Here is a 22,443-nt window from a genome sequence, read left to right as displayed (position 1 = left end):
GGTAAGGTCCTACGAGGAGAGATTGAGGGACCTGGATCTCTTCAGGCTCCAAAAGAGAAGGCTGAAAGGTGATCTAGTGGCCATCTACAAGTTTGTCAGGGGTGCGGGGGGGGAGGGAAGGGAAGGGGAGGGAAGCAAGGAATAGGAGATACTCTGTTTGCTAAGGCACCCCTTGGAGTAACTAGGAACAATGGCCACAAACAAACAGAGAGCAGATTTAGACTAGACATTAGGAAGAACTTCTGTACGGTAAAGGTTACCAGAATCTGGAGTAAGCTACCAAGTGAAGTCATGCTCTCCCCTACTTTGGAGGCCTTTAAGAACTAACTGGACAAACACCTGGCTGGGGTTGTGAGACCCCAGTGCTCTTTCCTGCCCAAGGCAGAGGGTTGGACTCAATGATCTACTGAGGTCCTTTCTGACCCTAAAAATCTATGAAATCTATGAAATCTATTAAATCAATTTAATATATGAACTAGAACTGTAGCGGTATGCCGGACGCAGCAGGTGAGAGAAGAAGTCAGGAACATGACCTAGTGAAAGAACATAAACCAACCTTCTTGAGCGCACAGCCTACTGGACAAGTACACTCGAAATGTTTTATTAAGGAAACTGCTTGCTGATGGTTTCTTTCCTACTATATTCAGGGAAATTGGTTATTGTGTACTATGTTGATGAACCAACATGATAATCCCACCAAAATATACTTGATTCATGTGACTGATTTTTTTTTTCCATTTTAGTGGATATTACCTGTAAGGCCCTGAATACTAGCTAATGACTTTGGCTAAAGAGGCAACAATGTTAGAGACAAAAGATTGGATGAGGTTAACATCAAGTTTCTGACCTTGCATTATACTCCACTGGGATGAATTTTTTTTTTTTTTACCTACAACGAGCTCCCTTGTTTTCACAATAAATCTCAGGGAAATTGTATCTAATATGCTACTGCTTTTTTCATAAACCTGGTGTTTTTTTCATTTGGTTGATTTTTTTGAGGTGGGGAGGGGGAGGGTTGGGACTAATTTGGCCAGCAATGCAAACTTTTCACAAATTTCATGAAAGAGTATCATTAGCTCATTTACCTGTAAAGGTGAAGGCTCTGATGGTTCCTCCAAAAATCCACTGCTATCAGACTGGTAGCTGTTTGCTCTTGTAACCACAGCTCCTACAGGAGAAAAATAAGAGTAAGAAGAGGGACAGTCTAACGGCAAACTAGGGACAAATCAACTGATTTCAATAAAGACTTCCCTTGAAAACCAAAAGTAGGTAAACTCAGCTTTCCCCTGAAACCAATAACATCTTCAACAAGCAGAATGAATTATAACATGTACTTGGGATAGTGCAGAAATAACAGCTAGTATGAATATACTAGCAGTTTTAATTTTACATGTAAAGCATAAAAAAATGTATATACCTGATAAAAGCCACTTCTGCTGTTGTTTAGTTATTTCAGTTAATTCTTTGACTTTTGACTTAATTGTTATAGACTGTTTACGTCACATCTGATTCACCCTACTCATCTCACTAGTTCCAAACAATTCCAAAGGACAGATCTGATTAAGCTCAGCAGCAGTTGTTACTTAAGACTACCAGCCACATAATACTAGACATGTTTGTTAGCCAATATAATTTTGTTCCCAGTAAACTAGTACTTGATCAATTCACAATACAGGCTGCATCTTTATGCATATGTGGGAAGGCCAAATTTTTCAAAGTAGCCAGTGATTTTGGGGTTCTAACCTCGTCAGTGGATACAGCTGAGGATGTCAACTTGGGCACCCAAATATAAAGGGAACCAACACCAGTATATTCTTGAAAACTTAGAGTACAATTGATTTTAATTCCTAACTTTTCTCACACAGACCCTCAGAGGAAGCCTTCCCCTTTGCTTTCCCCAATTTTTTCTCCTGCTCTGCCCTGGAAACGTTTTCTAATCAAGCATTAGTAGATGCTAATTTTCCTACCCTGTCCTCCAGCAAAAAGTGCTGTCTGCTGGCCAACAAGACAGGGAGAGCCACACTTTCTTGTCTGCCTCAAAGATATGCTTCCACCACTTTTCTGCATGGGGCCCATTCATTCCCCATAGCAATTTCTGTCCATCTTAGTCTCAGAAATTCACTTTTCTCTAGCTGCTTCCTGACCTCAGGGAGCACTCAGGAAACTACAGTTAGCAGATGGAGAGCATTTCAAGTCATGGTTGAACAGGGTACCTAGAACTTGGGTCATTCAAGATTTACTCTGGGGAAATATTCTAATCCAGCCCAAACTCTAATCTGCTACTTAATCCTCCCTTTTGTCTAAAACAATACCCCCCAGTGACTTCCCACAACCTTTAGAATTAAACCGGATTGGATGTGAAACTAAGGATTAATTCATTGTCTCAAAAACTGTTCTAATTCCAGAACAAGTTAGACTCATTTGCATGCATTAGGAAACAAAAAGCAGAATACAAAAGATGTCTTCACAAAACAGCCTACAATGAATTTACAGCCTATTTTGACAACTGAACTAATAATCACTGAAAAAAAACCCATGCCATTTCTAATCTATAAATAAAAGCAATTGTAAAAGCAAGAACAAATTACTTATTATTACAACATCATAAATCATAGAGTTTGTCTTCTTGTCACTAACACATGAACCATCAATTTAGCAATTGTGTCCTCATTTCAGATAAGAAATACATGGCTTGCAACTTGCACATTCCATAATCTGCATCAAGATTGCTGAAAATGTCCTGCTTTATGGGTGGCTTCCAAATCCAACCTACCTGATTCAGGCAACTGTCATCACATTTCATCTACTCCAAAGAAGAAAATGTTCTGCTACTTCGTGAAACGTTTTTTTTTCAGATGCTTTAATCATTCAACTGGTGTTGACAGTTTATCAGACTGGCCTACATTCATTTGTATGTCATTAATAAGAAAATATTCAAAAGAATAGTAACATTCTGACGTGCCAAAATGCTTTAACTGCTGTTTTTTCAAATGTACAGTAGACTCAGACTGATATCCCATACAAAAACAAGTTTCCGCTTCCTCAAAAATATCCTGGTCTTGTAACCTTGAGAGCTAAACTACCGTGGGTTAGCTTTCCTTTACCCGTATCACAGAGTAGTAGATTCTCAGTAAATTCCTTCTCTTGTTACTTCATGGTAACTTGTTTTCATGTCTGTGACCTTTGTTTGCTCCAGCAAAATTCCCTTTTACTTCAGTGGAAATCTTCCTAAGAAAAGACTAAATAAAACTGCAATACCAACCCCCAACTATGGGCTCTAGGTAAGGATACATTTTTTTGAAAGAAATTATTGAAGGGTGCAAGCAAATTTAATTTAAACTCTACACATTTGAGCAAACTGGAAAGCATTATTATTCAGGGGCTGTAGTCTTTGCCTAAATCAGTAAAAGAAAATGTTATTCTTTTAAAATCAAGGTAGCTATTTCAAACTCACTGATTGCATTTGAGACATTGCAAGTGATTCGAGTAGACAGAATTTGATCCCCTTACACTGGAGCTGGGTTGGGGAGAAGGGGTACTATAGGCTAAATCTAGAGGCCAAGCATGCAACGAAAGAAAATGGAGGACTGTGTAACACCTGACTTACGCTCATTCCTTCCAACAGTGCTTATGTTGAATCTAAGAGGTGGATCTCTCTTGTGCTGGCCCTCTGTACAGGAATGGATTTTAGACTATCAATAGTGTACTAACTTCAATACTTGCCAATGACAGCTTTTAATAACAAACTCTATAAAGCAGGTGTTAGCTTGTAAGTAAATTCCTCTTTATAATACACAAGGCACACACTGGCTCCAAACTAGGCACTGAATCTATGTTAAGTGTCCAAAGTAAGTCTCCATCAAGCCTCTTAACCTCTACACCAATTTTCAAAAAGCATCCACATTGCATATTTGAGATGGTTTGGACTCATCCTGACTAACAGCTAAACCAGATTCAAGAATGGCTGAAGATTGTTTGCAGGGGCACAGGCTACTAAAAGTAATCTGTCATTTTTAGAGGTGGGCAACATTTTTCAGCAGATGACCATTTTGCCAAATGTTGCAGTTTTAGGATGCTTGAAACCTGGTAAATAATTCTGCCCCTAAAAAGCAAACAAGAGGCCAGGTCCAGAAGAGCAGAACATTTTATTTCAACATTTATAAACAAAGTATTTTGAAACTGAAATGTGTATTTTTTTATCTGAATTGATCTTAATTTAAGAAAAAAGGTGGTTGGCATAAGAAGTGTTAAAGAGTTTGAATAATAAAGAATGCCTTTCATGTCAGGTTGACCTAAAGTGATTTTTTCCCTAAATTCTCTTTTGCCCACTCTGCCAAAAATGCCATTATTAATATTAACTCTAGTCATTCTTCTAGGGGCGAAGGCTTTCAAACAGAGGATCTGATAGCACAGTTAGGCATACCAAAAAAGGAAGGTAGGGTGTAGGTACAGTGTAGGAATAGAAACAGACCATTTTTAACTATAAATTACAATTACAACTCAGATTATTGTGCAGAGAATGCACAAGGAAATGCAAAACTTGCCTGAGAAGACTGGTGAGGAAAGTTATGGCTCTAGCCTTTCTGTGCTAATTGGTACTCAGGAGGTTTTGCTATGAGATCCTATTCAAGTTTAGCATGAATTGAAAATAAAAGTAGACGATGATCATCAATTAATCTTGCGTCTGCTCTGCTCCTGTTGTGTCTTCCACAAGAAAGGATATATTTTCTAGGTACTGAAGCTCACTCTGGGTAAAAACAGGTCCCAGCAAGGACATGTGGGGTGGTGCAGGATGCGGGGAATTCCCATAGCCCTGTGCCTCCATGCTGAGATCATGCTGAGAATCATCTGGTTGCTGCACTGCCTGCACTTCCTTGCCAGGAACCATGTGGCCCGTGCCTCCGCACAAAGCACAGGTCAGTGCAAGTTGCAGCATGGAGGTACAGGACCGCACAGGTCTCAGCGTGGAGGCACAGAGCACCAGGAATGCCCTGGGTCTTGTGCCTCCATGTCGGGATCCACATGGGCTTTCCCTGCTTCTAAAGATGTGCCTCTGGAGATCCCCTGAAGCACATTTCTATGGACGTAATGCTATGGTGATGTAGCATCACCGCACGCTGTGGAGCCCCTGCGTTAAGGCACCCTGCACCCTTCCTGGCTCTGGCACAGTGTGCCTTGAGATGAGGGAGCAGGCAGCCCTGGGCTGGCTGCTCCCCTGTCTCTGTGTGCCTCAGTGTGGGAGCTTTGCTGCGAAGCCCCCATGCTGAGGCATGTGGACCCCTGCCTCGAGGTACATTGTGCCCCAGTCAACTAAAGAGTAGCTGGATGGGGTGCAGGGTGCCCCAGTACAGGGGCTCCACATGCCTCAGCCTGGGGGCTTTGCAGCGGAGCCCCTGCACTGAGGCATTCAGAGACACTGTCTTGAGGCACCCTGTGCCCCAGCCAGCCAGGAAGGCTGTCTGGGGTGCAGGGTGTCTCAACACAGGGGCTCTGCAGTGCATGGAGGCGGGGGAACAGATCTTCTTCAGCTCTTGCATGGTAATGATGAAATGCAAGTGACAATTTTTGCTAACAGCTTGGATGTTCTCTCTTCCAAAAAGGTAAGTAAACAAAACCAAACAGAGAAGCACAACAAACTGGAATGATTTATAATAAATTAGAGGCTAATTTTCAAACACATGTACGTAAATCCATGCCCAAGAGCTGAATAAGTGGGCATACATTTCAAAGGCTCTGAGAATCACCACTGCAAAAGAAATAATGAGGAATTACAAGTGCGCAGCACCTCCAAAACAAGTCACCTTTGATAAGGTGCCTTACTTTTGGCGCACAGATTTGAAAATGTTGGCCTTAACATTCCCATGTTGCCTTTGCGAATTATCCTGATTGTCAAGACACAGTATTATCGTCCCTAAAATTCAAGATGTTCTGCCTTACACAGTAGGCTAAAAGAAAGACAATTGGATTAATTTTGGAATAAGCATTGGAATAGGTACACACTTCCCTCCCTATCTGCAGACTTTGGGTATTGAAGCTTCCTCTGGCACCTCTGTCCCATTCACATGTTGTAGTGTGGTACGTAAATTGTCTCTCAGCAAAACAGTTTTATTGTTTATTCACCGTCAATCAAGAGGAAATTCCTACCTAATCACCTCTCACTATCTCAGTCTGCTGTCTCAGAGTTGCACAGAGCCCTATCATTGCTGTTACCTATACTGCAGTGGTGCCTAGGAACCAAGTCTAATATACACTTTACACACATGGATCAAAGACAAGTACACAGATATAACAATTTCACTGTAACTGCTTATAGAAGTATCCTTTGATTATCTGTACAGTTGTTATACCTGTCTACATCTCCTGTTTGGACAGCACAAGTATGGCTATTCAAAGCAGTTGTTCTTAAATAAAGGCAGAAAGTGCCACTGGGGAGTCATGCCCTGCTCCATGTTGGGAATGACATGATACTTCTGGGCAGACATATTTGCACAAGAGATTTTTGTTGTATGCACGGAGGCCCATATTATAATTCATGAGCTACGTATTTTTCTGCTTTGTATCATGACAGTTTCATGAAATATTTTCTTTTGGTGGACAAAAAAATCCAAAGGACATTTTATCTTCTGATCTAGGTACTATTTATAAGACACATTAAATATTATACAAAAAGCAAGTATTTGAAGGGGGAGTTCAATGCCTGCATAGTAGCAGCGTGCTGCTCTAAATAATTCTGTCCCTTGATTATACTAAATACCTTAAATGAATCTTTATGCTTGTTCTAGTTTACTTTAGCTTTCTCTGAATGATGCTGATAGCAGTTGTGTTGCTGAACTCTGTGTGTAGCATAGTGGTCAACACTGTTTTACTATTTCCTTGTGTTCACACAGTCATCTGCCTGTACCCATCTGTTAACTTGTCTTATGTTTACAATCTAATTCTGTGGTGAAAGTTAGGGTGATTTAGCTTACTTGTCTCACTACAGGTCCATGCACAAATCCCAATATCTGATGCATACTGAAGCAGCAGCCTTCTGCCCTTTTAAAGTGGTTAAGAAATCTATTTGACCAGGCCCACAGATATTTCACCTATTGCCAGTGAAATATGAAATGCCAAATCTAGTCTCATTCAAACATATTTTCTGCAGCATTTTATTGATTTTAAGACTCTACTTTTATCACTGCAGGAATGAAACACTTGCAGGAGCTAACACACTCTTGTTTACTTGTCAGAAAAAATTAAGCTGGGGCCCAATTCTACAATCCTCTTTTATGTGACTAGCCTCATCCTGTCAAACTCATTTAGACATGGGCTGTGGGACTGATGCCAGAGAGATGACCAGACTGGTCAAACAAAATAGCATGCCACATTATAGAACAAACACCAGGTGGCAGCAGCCGATAAACCACAAATTTAGTGAATAAACAGTAGCATTTTGCCCATACCCTTCCACTGATCTTTGTTTTATATGATAAGAGTTAAATAAAGCCACTTATGTAAAAATCCATATTACATGGCACTGGGTTTTGTGTGCCAAGGTGCGTTAGTTATGTCTGAAGCTCTGCTTGTTATTCAGAATGCAGTTAAGGAAATTCCATAACCTACTTTCCACCTTGGATTAAATCAGACTCTTGTATACATTCCCTCTTTCAACATTACTGGGTAAAAATATAATATCCTGCACTCAGAACAATTATTCTTGATTGTATTACAGTCATGTCAGGATCTCCTGTTATGACCTAGGAGACCATTGTGTCAGGCGCTATACAAACATGGAATGAAGACGGCCTCTGTCAGAAACAGCTCATACCAAGAACCAAAAACTTCAAGACTTCCTGCATCCTTGGAGCTATTTCATTTCACCATTGTAAATGCATTCACCCTCCTCTCCCCCAAATCTCATTTGACAAGGTTCTTTTCCACTATCACAGAGAACTTACTTTTAAGCCTTTGCATATATTTTCAGTAAAGTAGGTTGATATTTTAAGTCCCTATATATGGATTAGAAGCCTAAATACTTTTTGTTAGGGCCTGGCCACTTTGTATGTAATTATGTGTGTGCGTCTCTCCTATACCTATTTTCTGCCTGCTATTGTATATGATATAATTTATTACAACATATTTTTATAAGGGTACCCACCCTCTGTGGGGTTTGGGCATAAATAAAAAAGGACTATGGCCAAGTTCTTCAATAGCATTTAGTCTCAAAAATATTGGAAGGCCTGTGCATATTTCAAGCATAAGTGCTGAAATGTGTTTGTTTTAATTTAGGTTTCTTATGCCCAACATTATGTGGAATTAAATTGTATAGTTAAATAAAATATAAAAAAAACACCCAATTCGTTTACGATATACCAACAGAATAAGCCTAATTATAACTCCATTTATTACCATAGCGTTCCAATGATTTCCTCCCAGAACAGCCACAGAGTTGCAGAGAGTCCTTTATGTCATCTGGTCATTTTTAGGTTTGACAGTACTGATTAACATCTTGATTCACGATGAAATCATGAAATTCATGCAGAGCATACGAGGGATGTGCAATTGCAAACTATAACTCACTGAGAAAGTAGGTAGCTACTTTCTGCACTAGTCAGAGACTTTGAGTGATTTCTCTGCTCAGTTCTATATAACAGCTTAGGAATACATTCAGAATGGGCATTTTGAGATCTGCATTATAGAAGAGAAGGCAGAATATTGTAGCCAGGTATATGTGATTTCTGGTCATAGACACAATCTGGGAGTTGAGGAGCAGCGATTAATTTAACCAGATCATGGGACTGCAGCCACTTTAACAATGATATTTTATCCTCCTTCAACTTATGAAACAATGTTCAGGGTTTGCCAGGCCTTCCTAGTACTTTTCACTGACAGTCAGCACTTCCATTTTATATTGATTGAGCTTTAGCCAGCTGGATATAATCCAGATTCCAATCCCTGCCAAACGTTGGGGGAGCCTGCTGATGGTTACGTCTGCTTCTGATGAAAATGAGATGTAGAGCTAAGTATCATCAGCCCACATATAACTTCACAGTCTCCCCAAGCAGGAGCTTCAAAATGTTATTCAAAACTGAGCTGACAGAAATGATCCCTATGGGATTCCACAGTGAAGCATTCACAAAGAAGCCTAAGTAATGTCCACCCAATTATATCTCATGCTTATCATGCAAAGAAGAATCAATGACAATTTCCTTCTTCCCTACCAGGCCTTGCAACTTAGCATAAATAGAATCTTAGAAAGGTAGGGCTATAAGTTACCTCCATAAGTCACCTAGTCCAAACCCCCACCAGAGGGACTATCCCTATCCAAACTATGCTATATAAATCCATTAAAAGCTATTAGTAAAGCTACAGTCAACCCTGACACAACCACAAGATATGAACAACCTAACTTGCCACAGGTAAAGCAGGAAGACAATGGTGGCCAATGTCTTGCTGCTATGAGGGTTAGTAAAATATGCGTAAGTGATCCAAAGAAATGGGCCACAACCCCTGCAACAGAGAAAGGCAGAAACTCTCACAGTCTGTACTAATCTAACCACGGAGTAAAATTCTTTCCTGACCCCAGGCAGTATCAAAAACTCCTGAAAGGCCAATGTGGATGTCTGGCCTCTGTCTATTACCTTGCAGAGATCATTGGCCAATTATAGTAGGTAGGCTTACATGCTAATCTCTGATCAAAAGCCTGATTTGATAAGCCCAGGCATACCAGATGTTGGAGTATGCCCACAATCAGCTCCTCAATGTTTTTTACCAGAAAGTAGTAGCTCAATAAAAGACAATCATCAACAAAAATATCTAAGGACCTTGTTACATGGTAATTTTGGGAGGCTCCTGGAACTTCGAACACCTGGACTGTCCTCACATGAACACCTGAAACCATAGGCGCCAACTTTTATTTTTGCTGGGTGGGGCCTAAGATGATGCATGGACATGTGGAAAGTTTTATGCATTTCAGATGACAGCCCTCTTTCCAAGGGGGACCAGGGCCCTCAGGCACTCACGTACTTAGCTCCTCTGCCTGAAACTAGTTTTAAGCACTCATTAGGCAGCTCAGATTTAGGACACTCCAGGGCAGGATTATTTCTGATCTGTATTATTCAGCGTGTGTTACGCTAATGTGTAGCCACTGTAGGCACCCACACTGGCCTAGCACTAACACCCACCAACATTTATGCAGCTCACAATGCAAGATGTAACAAGGCCCTAAGCTCTCTGGGATAAGAACCATCTTCTTTTGTTCTGAGTTTTCACACCAAGTTGCCCAATGGGTTCCTAATGCATAACTTGCACTCAGAGTGCTACTATTAGTAACAACAACAGTGACATTAACTGTTATTCTCTTAGCAAGTATGACCAAGACTAATTTGAAGGTTGAAATAGTTTGCCATCACTGACAGAGACATTAAGTCCCCATTATAGATGAGTGGCTGGCCTGCTTACAATACTGTAAAATCTCTCACTAGAAAACTGAGCAAAATTCAGCTCATTTTTAGAATAACCTAGAGAACTACTTGTAGCGGGCTGAGAAGAAAGTCCATAGTGTTCTCACAAATGGGTACATGGGTTATAATATCCCAGACAGTTGTGTACATAAATGACAAACAGAATATTAGCACTGAAATCTGTCAGATTTGTGAGGAGACTATTGTACTCTGAAGGGATTACAGTTTCTGATCTAAAGTACATGTATAAGGGGATGACATCTAACACTGAATGTCTTCATTCAGCCCCTCTTGAAGTATTTTAATATATTTACAACTTGTACAGTAAGCAACACACTTTCTATCAGTTGGCCTAAGATGAATGTGGCTTTTGGACTAAGAAATTCAGATCCTGAGTCTTAAGGTTCAATGTGTCACATCCTTAGATAGTGCAAATTAGCAGCGCATTATTGAGTTCCGTGGTCAATAGCCAAGGATTTCTTTGCTGTGGGCTCGTGGCCTACTTTCACACAAGATAAAAGCACAACAAAAAAGTAGAATGAGGATACGATAGCCTTAGAAGCAAAACTGTGCGGTGGTTCACCAAAGCCATTTGCCAAGTGTAGTTGAATACTTGTTAACAAATACTGTGCTGCCTTTTGATCTAGATTATACCCCCCTCTATTTATGTACCTTAGAGAGGAGACAATGAACAAGAACCCCTTCCTCCTCAAGAGCATAACCAGACGGGGCCAGGCAGAGTCCCAGTCCTAGCACTGTGAAGCATGACAAACCAGTGCAGGATGGCCTGGCAAGTCAATTGTACATATTTCTAATACCTGTTCAGCCAAGACTTGGCAACTTTAGAGACTCAGGATCTGAATGCTTATTCATCTGCATGTTGTGTTCTTGAAATTTTATTTCTGGCAATTATGTTTAGCTTCTGCTTGTGCTGGCACTTAAGTGAAATGTACTGACCTCTCCCACTTTAAAGAGAAAGCACACAGAGCTCCAAAGTATAATTTCTCTTAACATTTTGTTGAAGTTTTTTGTTTAGTATGATTTACTAAACAAATACCCTACCCCACTCCACCATGAACTTGAGACGTTTCAAAGTTCAACATGGCTGAATGGAAAAAGGGACAAACTGTTCATGTATACCTTCAACCATCTCTACTAATATCACCAGCCTCAGTGCCACATTTGCAAATTTTTCCTCTATCTCTAATCTTTTTTCAGTGTTGCTTACTATGTATGGAGTGTCTTCCCATAAATCATTCACAAGCTCTACTCCTCCCACACAAATCCTCTTCAAGTCACACTTCCATGACACCCACAAAAGTGATTCAGTGTAGATTTTAAATAAATATCTTGTGAAATAGCAAAAGATAAAGAAGCCTCAAAGTATTCAACTACACTTGGCAAATGGCTTTGGTGAACCACCGCACAGTTTTGCTTCTAAGGCTATCGTATCCTCATTCTACTTTTTTGTTGTGCTTTTATCTTGTGTGAAAGTAGGCCACGAGCCCACAGCAAAGAAATCACAGGAAAGCATATGCACAACTAACTTGATGATTAAAAGTTGTCTTCTTGTGAACATTTGCAAGACTGGAACCTTCAGCTGAATCTCTGTCATACCATTCTGCAATCAGCATAGTCCTAAGTGAAAGGAACCAAATTACTACATTTTTTAAAATGTCATCAGTAGCAGGAATTCTAACAAGGATATAGTATCCTGTGTAGTATGATAGGAGATTGCATACTTGGAAGCTACTGTGACAAAAATTATGGGAAAAAAATTAAATGGGTGGGCTGGTCTTAAGCAAAGCTCTTCACATTTAATCCTGGCACCTCTTTTGGCTGTAAGAAGTCATTTAATCTCTCTTCCTTTATATTCAAATATATAGTGTTATATTTTGTATGAAGAAAGGCCCTAGCATCTCTTGGATGCTACAGTAAGCTAAATAATAATAAAAGTACCTAATATTTAATTGTTAATATTTCCAAAATATAGGGCTATCTGGATGCCATGGGTAACGTGGAAATTAAATGTGGATTTTTTTTTCTTGTATGTATGGGGGTATTGAGCAGTCATCCCAGGTGTATGTTGGAATGGATAATAAACAGGATTCACACTATTGGAACACAGCCAATTAAGAAAAATACTGATTGCATTCTGCAAATATTCCTATGGTGCCAAACTGTATGTGGAGTTGGTGAGTAGGAGTGAAGGTGTGATAATTGAAAGAATTGCTACTTGAGAAGTCACAGGAGCTAATGTGTTAGCTCAGCATGCTAGAAAGCTAGAACGTTCCCAGATGCTGCAAACCCTGAGTGTAGTTTGATCTCTGGCACCACTAGTTGGGACAAGATGAATCACAAATGCTTTTGATAGTGAGTTTCCATGTCACAGTGCGCCAGATGGAGGTGGTTACTTCTCTGATTGATTGCCTCTTGGGCTACCAAGGGGTTTTCCAGCAGGCTAATGCCTTTCTGTTGGCACACAAGCTTCAAGGATCAGCAGGTCCTTCTTTGGTCAATACCACAATGGAATCTTTGCCTACCAATTGTGTGGCTATGCTAATGGGAAATGACATTCAGGAATAAATACGAAGCAAGTGGGAATGAATGAATACAATATGCACAAAAATAAACATCAGTTCTGTTGCATCCCTAATAGACGTTGCAGCTAATGAATTTTCAGACACGTGCTGAGTTAACAGGGGTGAACAACATTGAAACATCCTTTAGTTAAACCCAATGCTTTACAAAGGCTAATTGAAAAAGGAAGGAACGGCGGGGGGCAGAGAGGGAGAACAGCTCTATTTTCAAGTATTGAATATGAAATCCCTGCAACAGATGAGTTTACATGCAAGCCTGCACCTAATCAGAGCAAAGATACAGTGAGTAGAATCGAGTAATTTTCCTCAACACACAACATCCCAAGTCCCTTACACTGCCCAGCCAGCTTTCTCAACTGTGAGCTTTAGAATATAAACAGCCAATAAGTAAGGGCAATAACTGCAGCTTCCTGCTGGGAACTAACTCTGCCTGTCATGCATTTGCTGGGTCCTAATACAGGACAGTGAATAAAGCTTCATTACAGAACAATGGAGTTAGCTGCCAGAGCCTACAGATTTGAATAAACAACAAATAAGCAACATCTGCTCCAGCATATGTGTATGGTAAAAAAAAGTCACAAAATAAAAGAATTTGTAAATGCCAAAAGCAACACTAAACTGCCAGTGCTACTGTAGAGTGAATTTTTAATTGCACATGCATACAGGCAGGCTGTGGGTATTAGTCTCACATATGTCTGGTTGCTGCCAACCTGGGAGTATAGATGAATTTAATTAAATAAGGATTATCCCTTCTCCCCAGTACAATTACTTATTTATAACAATGATAAAATTGCCTAATAAAAAAGATTGTAATATTTTTTAAAACAGAGCTAGAAAACACTCTGCTTTCCTTGTAAGTCATTCGGGGATGTTTGGGGTTTGAGTGTCTTTGAAAATTAAGTCTCAGCACTCTGCCAAAAAAGAAAAAAAAAAGCCTTAGCATAAAGCCTACTGCAGTTTAACAGCCAGAATCTACATTATGGAGAAATATAAAGAAGACATACAGCAGCCAGGGAATTGGCTTTCATGTGGTATATAGAAAATTAAACAAGTGGGCTAAAATTGAGGCCAGGTTACACAGCCAAGGAACAAGACCACCGGGACAGGTACTTCAATAAATTATCTATGTCTGATACATCCTATTTATGCAAAATATTCTGTTGCTATTTATCCTGGACTTTTCTTATAGTGGGCACCTACCCTTCCTCCTTCAGGTAAGCTTCCATTCCAGTCTTGTGCTTTCATGCGCTTCTAATTTATCGGCATCGTTGTGTTAATTTCAGTTGTACCTAATAACCATCCAAGACCTGCCTTCCCCTTGTGCAAGGTGCTGTACAAGCCTAGGGTAAGAGAGGGCTTGTGCCCCAAACAGCTAACAATACAGATCTAATTTTCAGTAACACTTAATTTTTGGGATGATGTTTTCTACACTTCCCTATTTCTGTAAAATTCTTAAGCACACACTTAACCTTAAATTTAAATTAATTTTGGTTTAAGTTAAGCACATGCTTGAGTCTGATGATGAACCCAGCTTTGGTCTCCGCCTGAAGATTTTCAGCCATTTTAAGTTGTGGAAGAGTTAAAACAACAACAAAATCTAACTCCTCCTTCCTTCTCATACACATTTCCATTGCAACCATTTACATAGATGATCGTTCCCTTCACCACATCAACTGGAAATCCATTAGACTATATGGTAATGGACAGTTCATGATGGGAAGATGGACTAACAGCCACAGTATGGAAATCATTTTAATGGCTCTAAATTAAAATATGGATTTGATCTACATTCTGTTAAATCAATATGAGTATTTATAAGAGCTAGATATTATCGTTACTACAACATTACAGTAATGTCAATAGATTTTAAATTGTTTCCAAATGAACAGCAAAACTGAAGTCATAGCAAAAACCACTTTGTAAAAAGGATTAAAAATATTGAACTGATGGTATTTCATTTCTAAAAATTAAAGGCAAGGGAGAAAAAGGACAGGAAGTTCTTAATAAAATAAGTATTTAATTCTTTTAATTGAAATTAGAACAAGTATTAATAATACCATAACAGAAATAGTATTTTGAGGGTGTACTGAGGCATAGATACCATATTAATACAATTTACTTACATGATATTGGTTGATCATTTAACTAGATGACAGGGCACAACAATAAGTAAAGGCAAAATAATCACATACTGCAAACGGTATCGCAGAATTACAACTAAACATGTTTTTTCTTTGTTTTAAAGCAGCATGCAGGGCATTTTTTTTTTAATGTATATTCAGATATAATTATGTAATCGGGGAAAAAACTGCAAATCAAGGCATTCACCATGACATGTTACAATAATTGATTAGAAATGAGCAAATAATAGGAAAAACTATTTGTGAGCATTTCAGCAATTTTTTAATCTGTTTTTAATTTGGCTGGTTTTCATGCCCTTTTGTTTATTTCTCTATGAATGTTTGTTCAAATGGACTTTTCATTGCACAGTGCCAGTGAATGACTATTCTTTGTGTGAATACCAACATAAGCAAGGTTATTTCTGCACTGATATAGGAGTTTCTCCATCCTCATTCAGGAAGCAGAACCAAAACAATTCCATATTTAGGTGGTTAATCCCGTGCCATGAGTAGCAACTAGTATCCATTCCAAGGCCCAGTCAAGCCAGTGGTAGCTTATCCATTGGCTTTGTATCAGGCCCATAAGGAATAGCCAAAGACATGATCAATGCAAGTGACCCATGGGCTGAAATATGTCTACACAAAGTGCTCATTACATATTGTGGCTAACACAATGATTGAAATACAACTCTGTTCACAGATCAGTAGCATAAGGAGGGGTAGGAAGTAGGCTGCAAGCCCTGGATGGTGCTAAATGGGGTGCAAAAATAGAGGGGGGTATCTTAACCTTTCACCCTCCACCTCCTCTGCAGTTTCTGGCTCCAGCCCCACCAGGAAGCAGTGGAGGTGAAGAAGCATGTCAGTGGGTAAAGGGCATCACAGGGAATGTAGTCCTGTTGAGCAGCAGCAGCTGGACTTTGCTGTAGGTGGGGGAAAGATGCCACCCTATTTTTTGCTTCCAAAAATAGGATATAATTTTTGCCCACTTAACATAGGTGAGGTGACATCACCTTTCAGCAGCAGTCAACTCCAGCTGCAGCTCCTATGCTCCTGCCAGACCCTCCAGAGCCAGAATCCTGCAAAAGATGGAGGGACTGCCCCATGTACAGTCCTGGCTATGTACAGATTATCTGAAAACAGACAAAAGGCTAAATCTGTTGAGTAAATACTGTTTGGTCTAGTATCTGAAGCAAACCTTCACTCTTCAGGTAAAGTCCTATGCTCACTGAAATCAACTGGACTTTTGACACTGACTGCAATGAGGCTGGAATTTTACTCTTGGAAGACTCCAGCTCTGATTGAAATCAGTGGCATCTATGAATGACTAGCACCTATGACTATCAGGCCACTTATGTGTGTGTCTGTGTGTGGATTGTGGCTGTTTAGTAAAAGAGTTATTTGTGTTCATCAGTTAAATTGTTAATGATGAAGAAAGTAGAGATGGAAGGGACCTTATGAGGTCAGCTCCCTGCTCAAGCCAGGATCATGCCTGACTAAATGATCCCAGTCATGTCTGTCCAGTTTGCTCTTGAAAGTTTCCAAGGATGAAGAGTCCACAAGTACTCTACATGGCCTGTTCCAGTGCTTGACCACTCTCATAATCAGTTAGGATCTCCAACCTAAATTTCTTCTGCTGCAACTTAGGGCTATGGATCCTAGCCCTGTCCCCTATGGCAATAGAGAAAAGCACATATGTATTCTCTCAGGAATCACCCTTCAGGTATCTGAAGACTGTTATCAAACCCCACACCCTCAGGCTTCCCTTCTTGAAACTAAATAACCCTAGCTCTTTCAGCCTTTCCTCACAGGTCATGCTTCACAGGCCCCTAATCATTTTTGTTACTCTCCACCGGACTCATTCCAATTTATCCACTTCCTTCTTGAAGTGTGAGACCCAAAACTGGACACCATACTACAGGGGAGGCCTCATCAGTGGTGAACAGAGTGAAAGAATCACTTTCCTTGATTTGCAAATGACACCCCTGTTAATACAGTCCAGTGTGCTGTTGGGTTTTTTGCAACAGAAGCATACTGTTAATTCATATTCAGTTTATGGTCCTTCTATACAGTACCATAGCCTAGCCAATCAGTATTTGTACATGCAATTGTTCCATCCCAAGTGCAGGACTTTGTACTTGTCCTTGCTGAATCTCATCTGATTGATTGTGGACCATTTTTCTAATCTACCCAGGTCATTCTGGATCCTAGCTATTTCCTCCAGAGTGTCTACAGTTCCACTCAACATTATGTCATCCACAAATTTGCCAAGCATGCACTCATTCCTATCATCCAAGTCATTAATGAGCATGTTGAACAATACCAGACCCAGGACAGACCCCTGGGGGACCCGACTAGCCACTGAGCCACTGATGAATACTCATTATTATATTTTGATAGGGTTAAAGCCCAGCATCCATTTGATGTCTGCTCCTTGCTACTCTCTGACTCTACTGCATAACAATCTTTTCCCTGCGCAGTTTGTTAATCCTGCTCTGAGCACTGTCTAGAAGGTGCCCCCAGAGAACAATGCAAGATACTCCCTGTTCTGGAGGCTGAGCAAACCTGGTTTGCCACCACTTCTATATCTGCCTCTGCCAACCTGCAGAGCCAAGGACCCAAACTCTGATCCTCATGGGCGACTGGTGCCACCTTATTCAGGGGGGCATGTGCCTTCCCAGTGACCAGTCAGAGTGACCGGGGGGGTCCCCCCACAGCCGATCTCACCAACTGGGAATCAGCCACAGCACTCCTGGAAGTGGCCGCGTCACTTCATCCAGCACTCCCACTCCCTGGCCAGTACTCGCAGGGGGAGCACCAGCATCCCCCCTGCTCATCACCTAAGTGCAGGGGGTGCACCAGCACTCTCAGGGGGTGCACGTGCACCCCCTACACATTGCCACTGCTGATCCTCCTAATGATGTTATGACAAGCTGACACTTTACACTGCCACAAAGCCCTAAACAGAGGCTTCAGTTCTGCAATGTGAGCTGACCCCAACACACACATGCCCATACACATACACATGTAAGCCAATTGACTTGTGGGTGTATTTGAAAGCCACATCACTTCATTAAGTGGAATGTCTGGTAGGTTGTGATAGCTATAGTAGGGCATCCAAACTCCATTGTTGATAGGAGTGATTAGGGATTGAATTCTGCGTGCGACAATCCATTAGGAAAAATAAACTGCAAAATTGAAGTTTTTAAGAAAACAAATAAAGTTATATTTATTAATACCCACCTGAAGTGCAGTCAAGAGGATTTCCCCATGGAGTTTCATCTTCAAAGCTCTGTATCTGAGACAAAAAAATGACTTATTTATTATTATTACAAATGTATTCCTTCCTTTTAGAATGAGTAATGTCAAATTGAAATATTGTTAAAAATTCTAGATGGCGCTTCATTTTTAATATATTTGCTTTTTTAGCTAATGCAAACTAGGCTCTTGTCCTGATAGTCCTCCACTCTTCATATAACTGGAACTGGGCAATACACAAAGGCAACCTGCCCTCTTTATACAGTGAAGCTTTGTCACTTAAGTTGTTCACAGAAAAGTCTCTAGGATAATGTGCCTTAGTGGCATAAAATGCAGACAGGCTGATAGGATGCAGACAGGGTCATTATCTCCAGCCGTTTCATCAGGGCTTATAGTTTGTTCCTGTAATTGTATGACATGTAGGTGACTGGAGGCTGTGGCAGAGTCATCTTAGCAAAATTAAACTCCAAGCAAGACTCAGCTAAATCAGCCTCCTCTCCACAGATTCTGGGATACTACATTTCCAAACTGAAAAGCCTCCTCTCCACAGATTCTGGGATACTACAGTCCCAAACTGAACCCCTTCCTTAATCTGCCGCTGCCATTTTCTTCAGCAAAGGTCTCCTACTTGTATTCCAAGATCCAAATGCATTCAGGAGCTTGCTTTATATTTATTTAGGTTTTTATGTAATTATGTATTTGATTTATATGCCACCCTTTGCAGCCAAGGTTCAGAAAGGTTAACAATAAGAAAACAGCATGATATAAAAACAGGATGTTGACAAGAGAACAAAAACAGCTCAACAACTGTCATATTAATAGAAAACAGGGACCCCACTAAACATCTATCCTAGCTTTGTTTGGTAATGCCTGCCCAAATAGGAGGGTATTACAGTGCTTCCAAAATATGTCCAGGCCCATGCTTTGGTGAGCATCAAGAGGGAGGGAGCTCCAGAGAAGCAACTGAAGAAAATGACCTCCCATGAATTTTCGCCAAGCAGATTTGGCGTACTGATGATATTTGTAAGAGGTTGGTCTTGGCTCACTTTAGGGATTACAATGGGATATAAAAGGTAGTCCTTTAGATACATAAGGCTCAGACTGCTTAGGGCCTTTAGATAAAAGGCACTACCCTAAATTGCACCCTGCTGGAGGGTGGGTCACCATGTTCTGCACCAGCTGCAGCTTCTGGACAATTTTCAAGGGCTGCCCTATGTAAAGCACATTGCATAGCCTTAAGGTTACAAAGGCATGAATGCTGGTGGCCAGACCAGAGTCTGAAAGAAAGGGTCACAACCTTCTAAGCAGATGAGAGAAGGTGCTCCTAGCCACAGCCACCACCTGAAGATCCAGGTGCAGCTGAGAACCCAGAACCACCCACAGCTGTGAACCTGAGTGACAAGAGGCAGCTCAGCTCTATCAATGAAAGGAGCTCCAGTCCCCATCAGGTTGCATGGTCTGCCCACTATCATCACCTCTACCCTGTCTGGATTCATTTTTAATTGGTTCAGCCACATCTCCAGCTGCAGCCATGTATGAGAAAAAAACAGAGACTTTGGGGCCAGCTAACTCAGTTGACTGTCCATTCTGCCCTTTTCCTTCATTCTTTAGGAAAAGCCTAACTTCTCCTCTTTTCAGCCTTGGAGCAGATGGAAATATAAGCCCAGTCCTCTTGGCATTCCACAGGTATCCTCAGTGCTGGCCCAACCTAGCCCTCTTTCCGCACCTGTGGACCAGAAATACCTTCCTGAAACAATTACATGATGCCCAGATGGAAGACAAGGACAGAGACAGACACCCTGTGACTGAATCATTACACTGAACCCTTTCACTGTTCTGAGCATGAACAGAGAGCTAATGATGGGGATCAAGAACCACTCTGTAGCATGAAAACAAAACTACTGCTCTGAATACTCTGGTTTAGGCCACAGAGCTGAGGGAACAATACTTCAAGGACGTCTGGCAAGCACATTGGCATCTTGTATTGCAGTACTTTTTGACTTGTTCCTGGCTTTTTTCAGTAAAACTTCTGCCAATTTCTTTTTAAAACACTGAAAAGCTTAAAGAGTTTATAGCACTCCAATAAAGGGTCCTATTGTGCAGGGCATAGGATGTTGGAAAACAATCCTTGCTAGCTCCTATCCTAGAAGAGAGAACCCATACCTATACCAGTATTTATTATCTGCACATGCCCAGTGTATCTGTGCAGTACAAAGAACTCTTCCTTACCTCTTCCATTTCAAATGAATCTGGAGGCTTGCAGTTTAGCCTAGACACCTTTCTGAGTGTTTGGGTCAAAAGCAAATTGGACTCCTTTCGGGTTCGATCTTTGGCAGGCATCTCAGATGAAGAAAGAAGGCAGGACTGCCTTACAGGTATATGTGACAAGGCCCACGTTTTCAATCCCAGCATTTGTGGAGGCTGGGATGTCAGTGCATCCTCCTCAGTGGGAAACTGCTCTTCTGTCACAGAGTCCAAGATCTTATTTTCAGAAAAGCCTGTCCTGGTTTCTATACAGTCATCCATTCCAGCAAAGGTAGGAGACTGTTTTTCTCCAGCACTGCATGACTCTGAGTTTTCAGAAGCCTGAGTGCTCTGCTGTTTAACTGTTGCCTGTCTAGAAACTCTTTTCAAGAGCTGACCTATTCTTCTCCTCTTTGCTCTCATTGCCATAGCTGTATTATTCTGCATATCCATCATGTTCTTCTCTACTCCAGTGCTGTCTTCAGTTCTCTCCTGTTGGTTGTTAACATTATTCAGCAAAGATGAAAAGGCACTAGCCACATGATCCAGGACTTCCAGTTGCCGAAAACGTCCTTAAAATTGACGGAAATAAAAGAAAACATGTTTATGGAAAAATACATTGTGAATAAAGTAGGAATAATGCAGTCATGACAGAAATTATACCTATCAAATCATACGAATTGATCTAGGGGATTCAAGCTTTTCTGCCTTCTTTTCTTCAACGAGACTATGGGTGTGCCTATGTAGTATGTTGTGCACTGTAGTATAAACATATCTGAGCTAGCTCATGTCCCAGAAAGAATCTAGTTGCAGTAGCATACAAGTTCATGTGCTTGAATAAATCAGTGTTCACAGAGCTCCAAGCTACCATGGCTAGACTACTTCCAGTATTTGAGCTTGCTAGTATGCACGCCTCTGCATGCACCACCATGAGCCATATCTTGCCAATGCTTCAAAAAACAAGCTGTTTTGAGAAGGAAACTTAGAGTTTTCTCACATCCCTTTGCTGTGGGTTCTTTTAATTCTCTTTATATCTCAAAAGCCAAATTTTGGTGAGTAGCATTCCAAGACAAAAATGGCCGTGCATACAAAAATGGCAGTGCATACAAAGAAAGGTGTATAAATATGAATTTAGAAATTTAACGTTAGTTTCACATTTTTAAAGTTAAGTATAAAGAATGTATTATTTAGTTACACAAAGGCTCTCTACACCAAGTGGACAGTTTTAAATGTTTATAAGGGCCATTAGTGTAAACAACAGTGAGGTTTTAAGTATTTCATAGAATCAGAGAAAATTAGGGTTGGAAAAGACCTCAGGAGGTCATCTAGTCCAACCCCCAGCTCAAAGCAGGACCAGCCCCAACTAGATCATCCTAGCCAAGGCTTTGTCTAGCTGGGTCTTAAAAACCTCCAAAGATGGAGCTTCCACCATCTCTCTGGGTAACCTGTTCCAGTGTTTTACTACCCTCCTAGTGAGAAAGTTTTCCTAATATCTAACCTAAACCTTCCTTGCTGCAACTTGAGACCATTGCTCCTTGTTCTGTCATCTGCCACCACTGAGAACAGTCCAGCTCCATCCTCCTTGGAGCCACCCTTCAGGTAGTTGAAGGCTGCTATTAATGAATAGCAATGGCATTATGTGCTTAAAGATACATATTGGTTCACATGCTTTACTAAAAAGGGGACATACATGTTACACACATGTAACCAGAGAATTGAGCATATGCAACAATTGATTACCTGCAAGAGTAAAGAAAATTACTGTCAAGAAACTCATTAAGG

General features: G+C 40.7%; 1 protein-coding gene across 1 annotated transcript in view; it reads right to left on the bottom strand.

The window, feature by feature from the left end:
* The window catches only part of CCDC129 (coiled-coil domain containing 129), a 93,976-nt gene that overhangs the window by 26,387 nt on the left and 45,146 nt on the right, over nt 1-22,443 (bottom strand). Inside the window, exons 9-11 of the mRNA XM_025200590.1 lie at nt 20,647-21,233; nt 18,403-18,457; nt 1,086-1,168 (exon numbers count right to left, since the gene is read on the bottom strand). Coding sequence (XP_025056375.1) covers nt 1,086-1,168; nt 18,403-18,457; nt 20,647-21,233 — 725 coding nt within the window. The remainder of the gene's footprint in view (nt 1-1,085; nt 1,169-18,402; nt 18,458-20,646; nt 21,234-22,443) is intronic.

The sequence above is a fragment of the Alligator sinensis genome, unplaced genomic scaffold (assembly GCF_000455745.1).
Source record: "Alligator sinensis unplaced genomic scaffold, ASM45574v1 scaffold86_1, whole genome shotgun sequence".
Classification (NCBI taxonomy): domain Eukaryota; kingdom Metazoa; phylum Chordata; order Crocodylia; family Alligatoridae; genus Alligator; species Alligator sinensis.
This window is presented reverse-complemented; position numbering and strand designations above follow the sequence as displayed.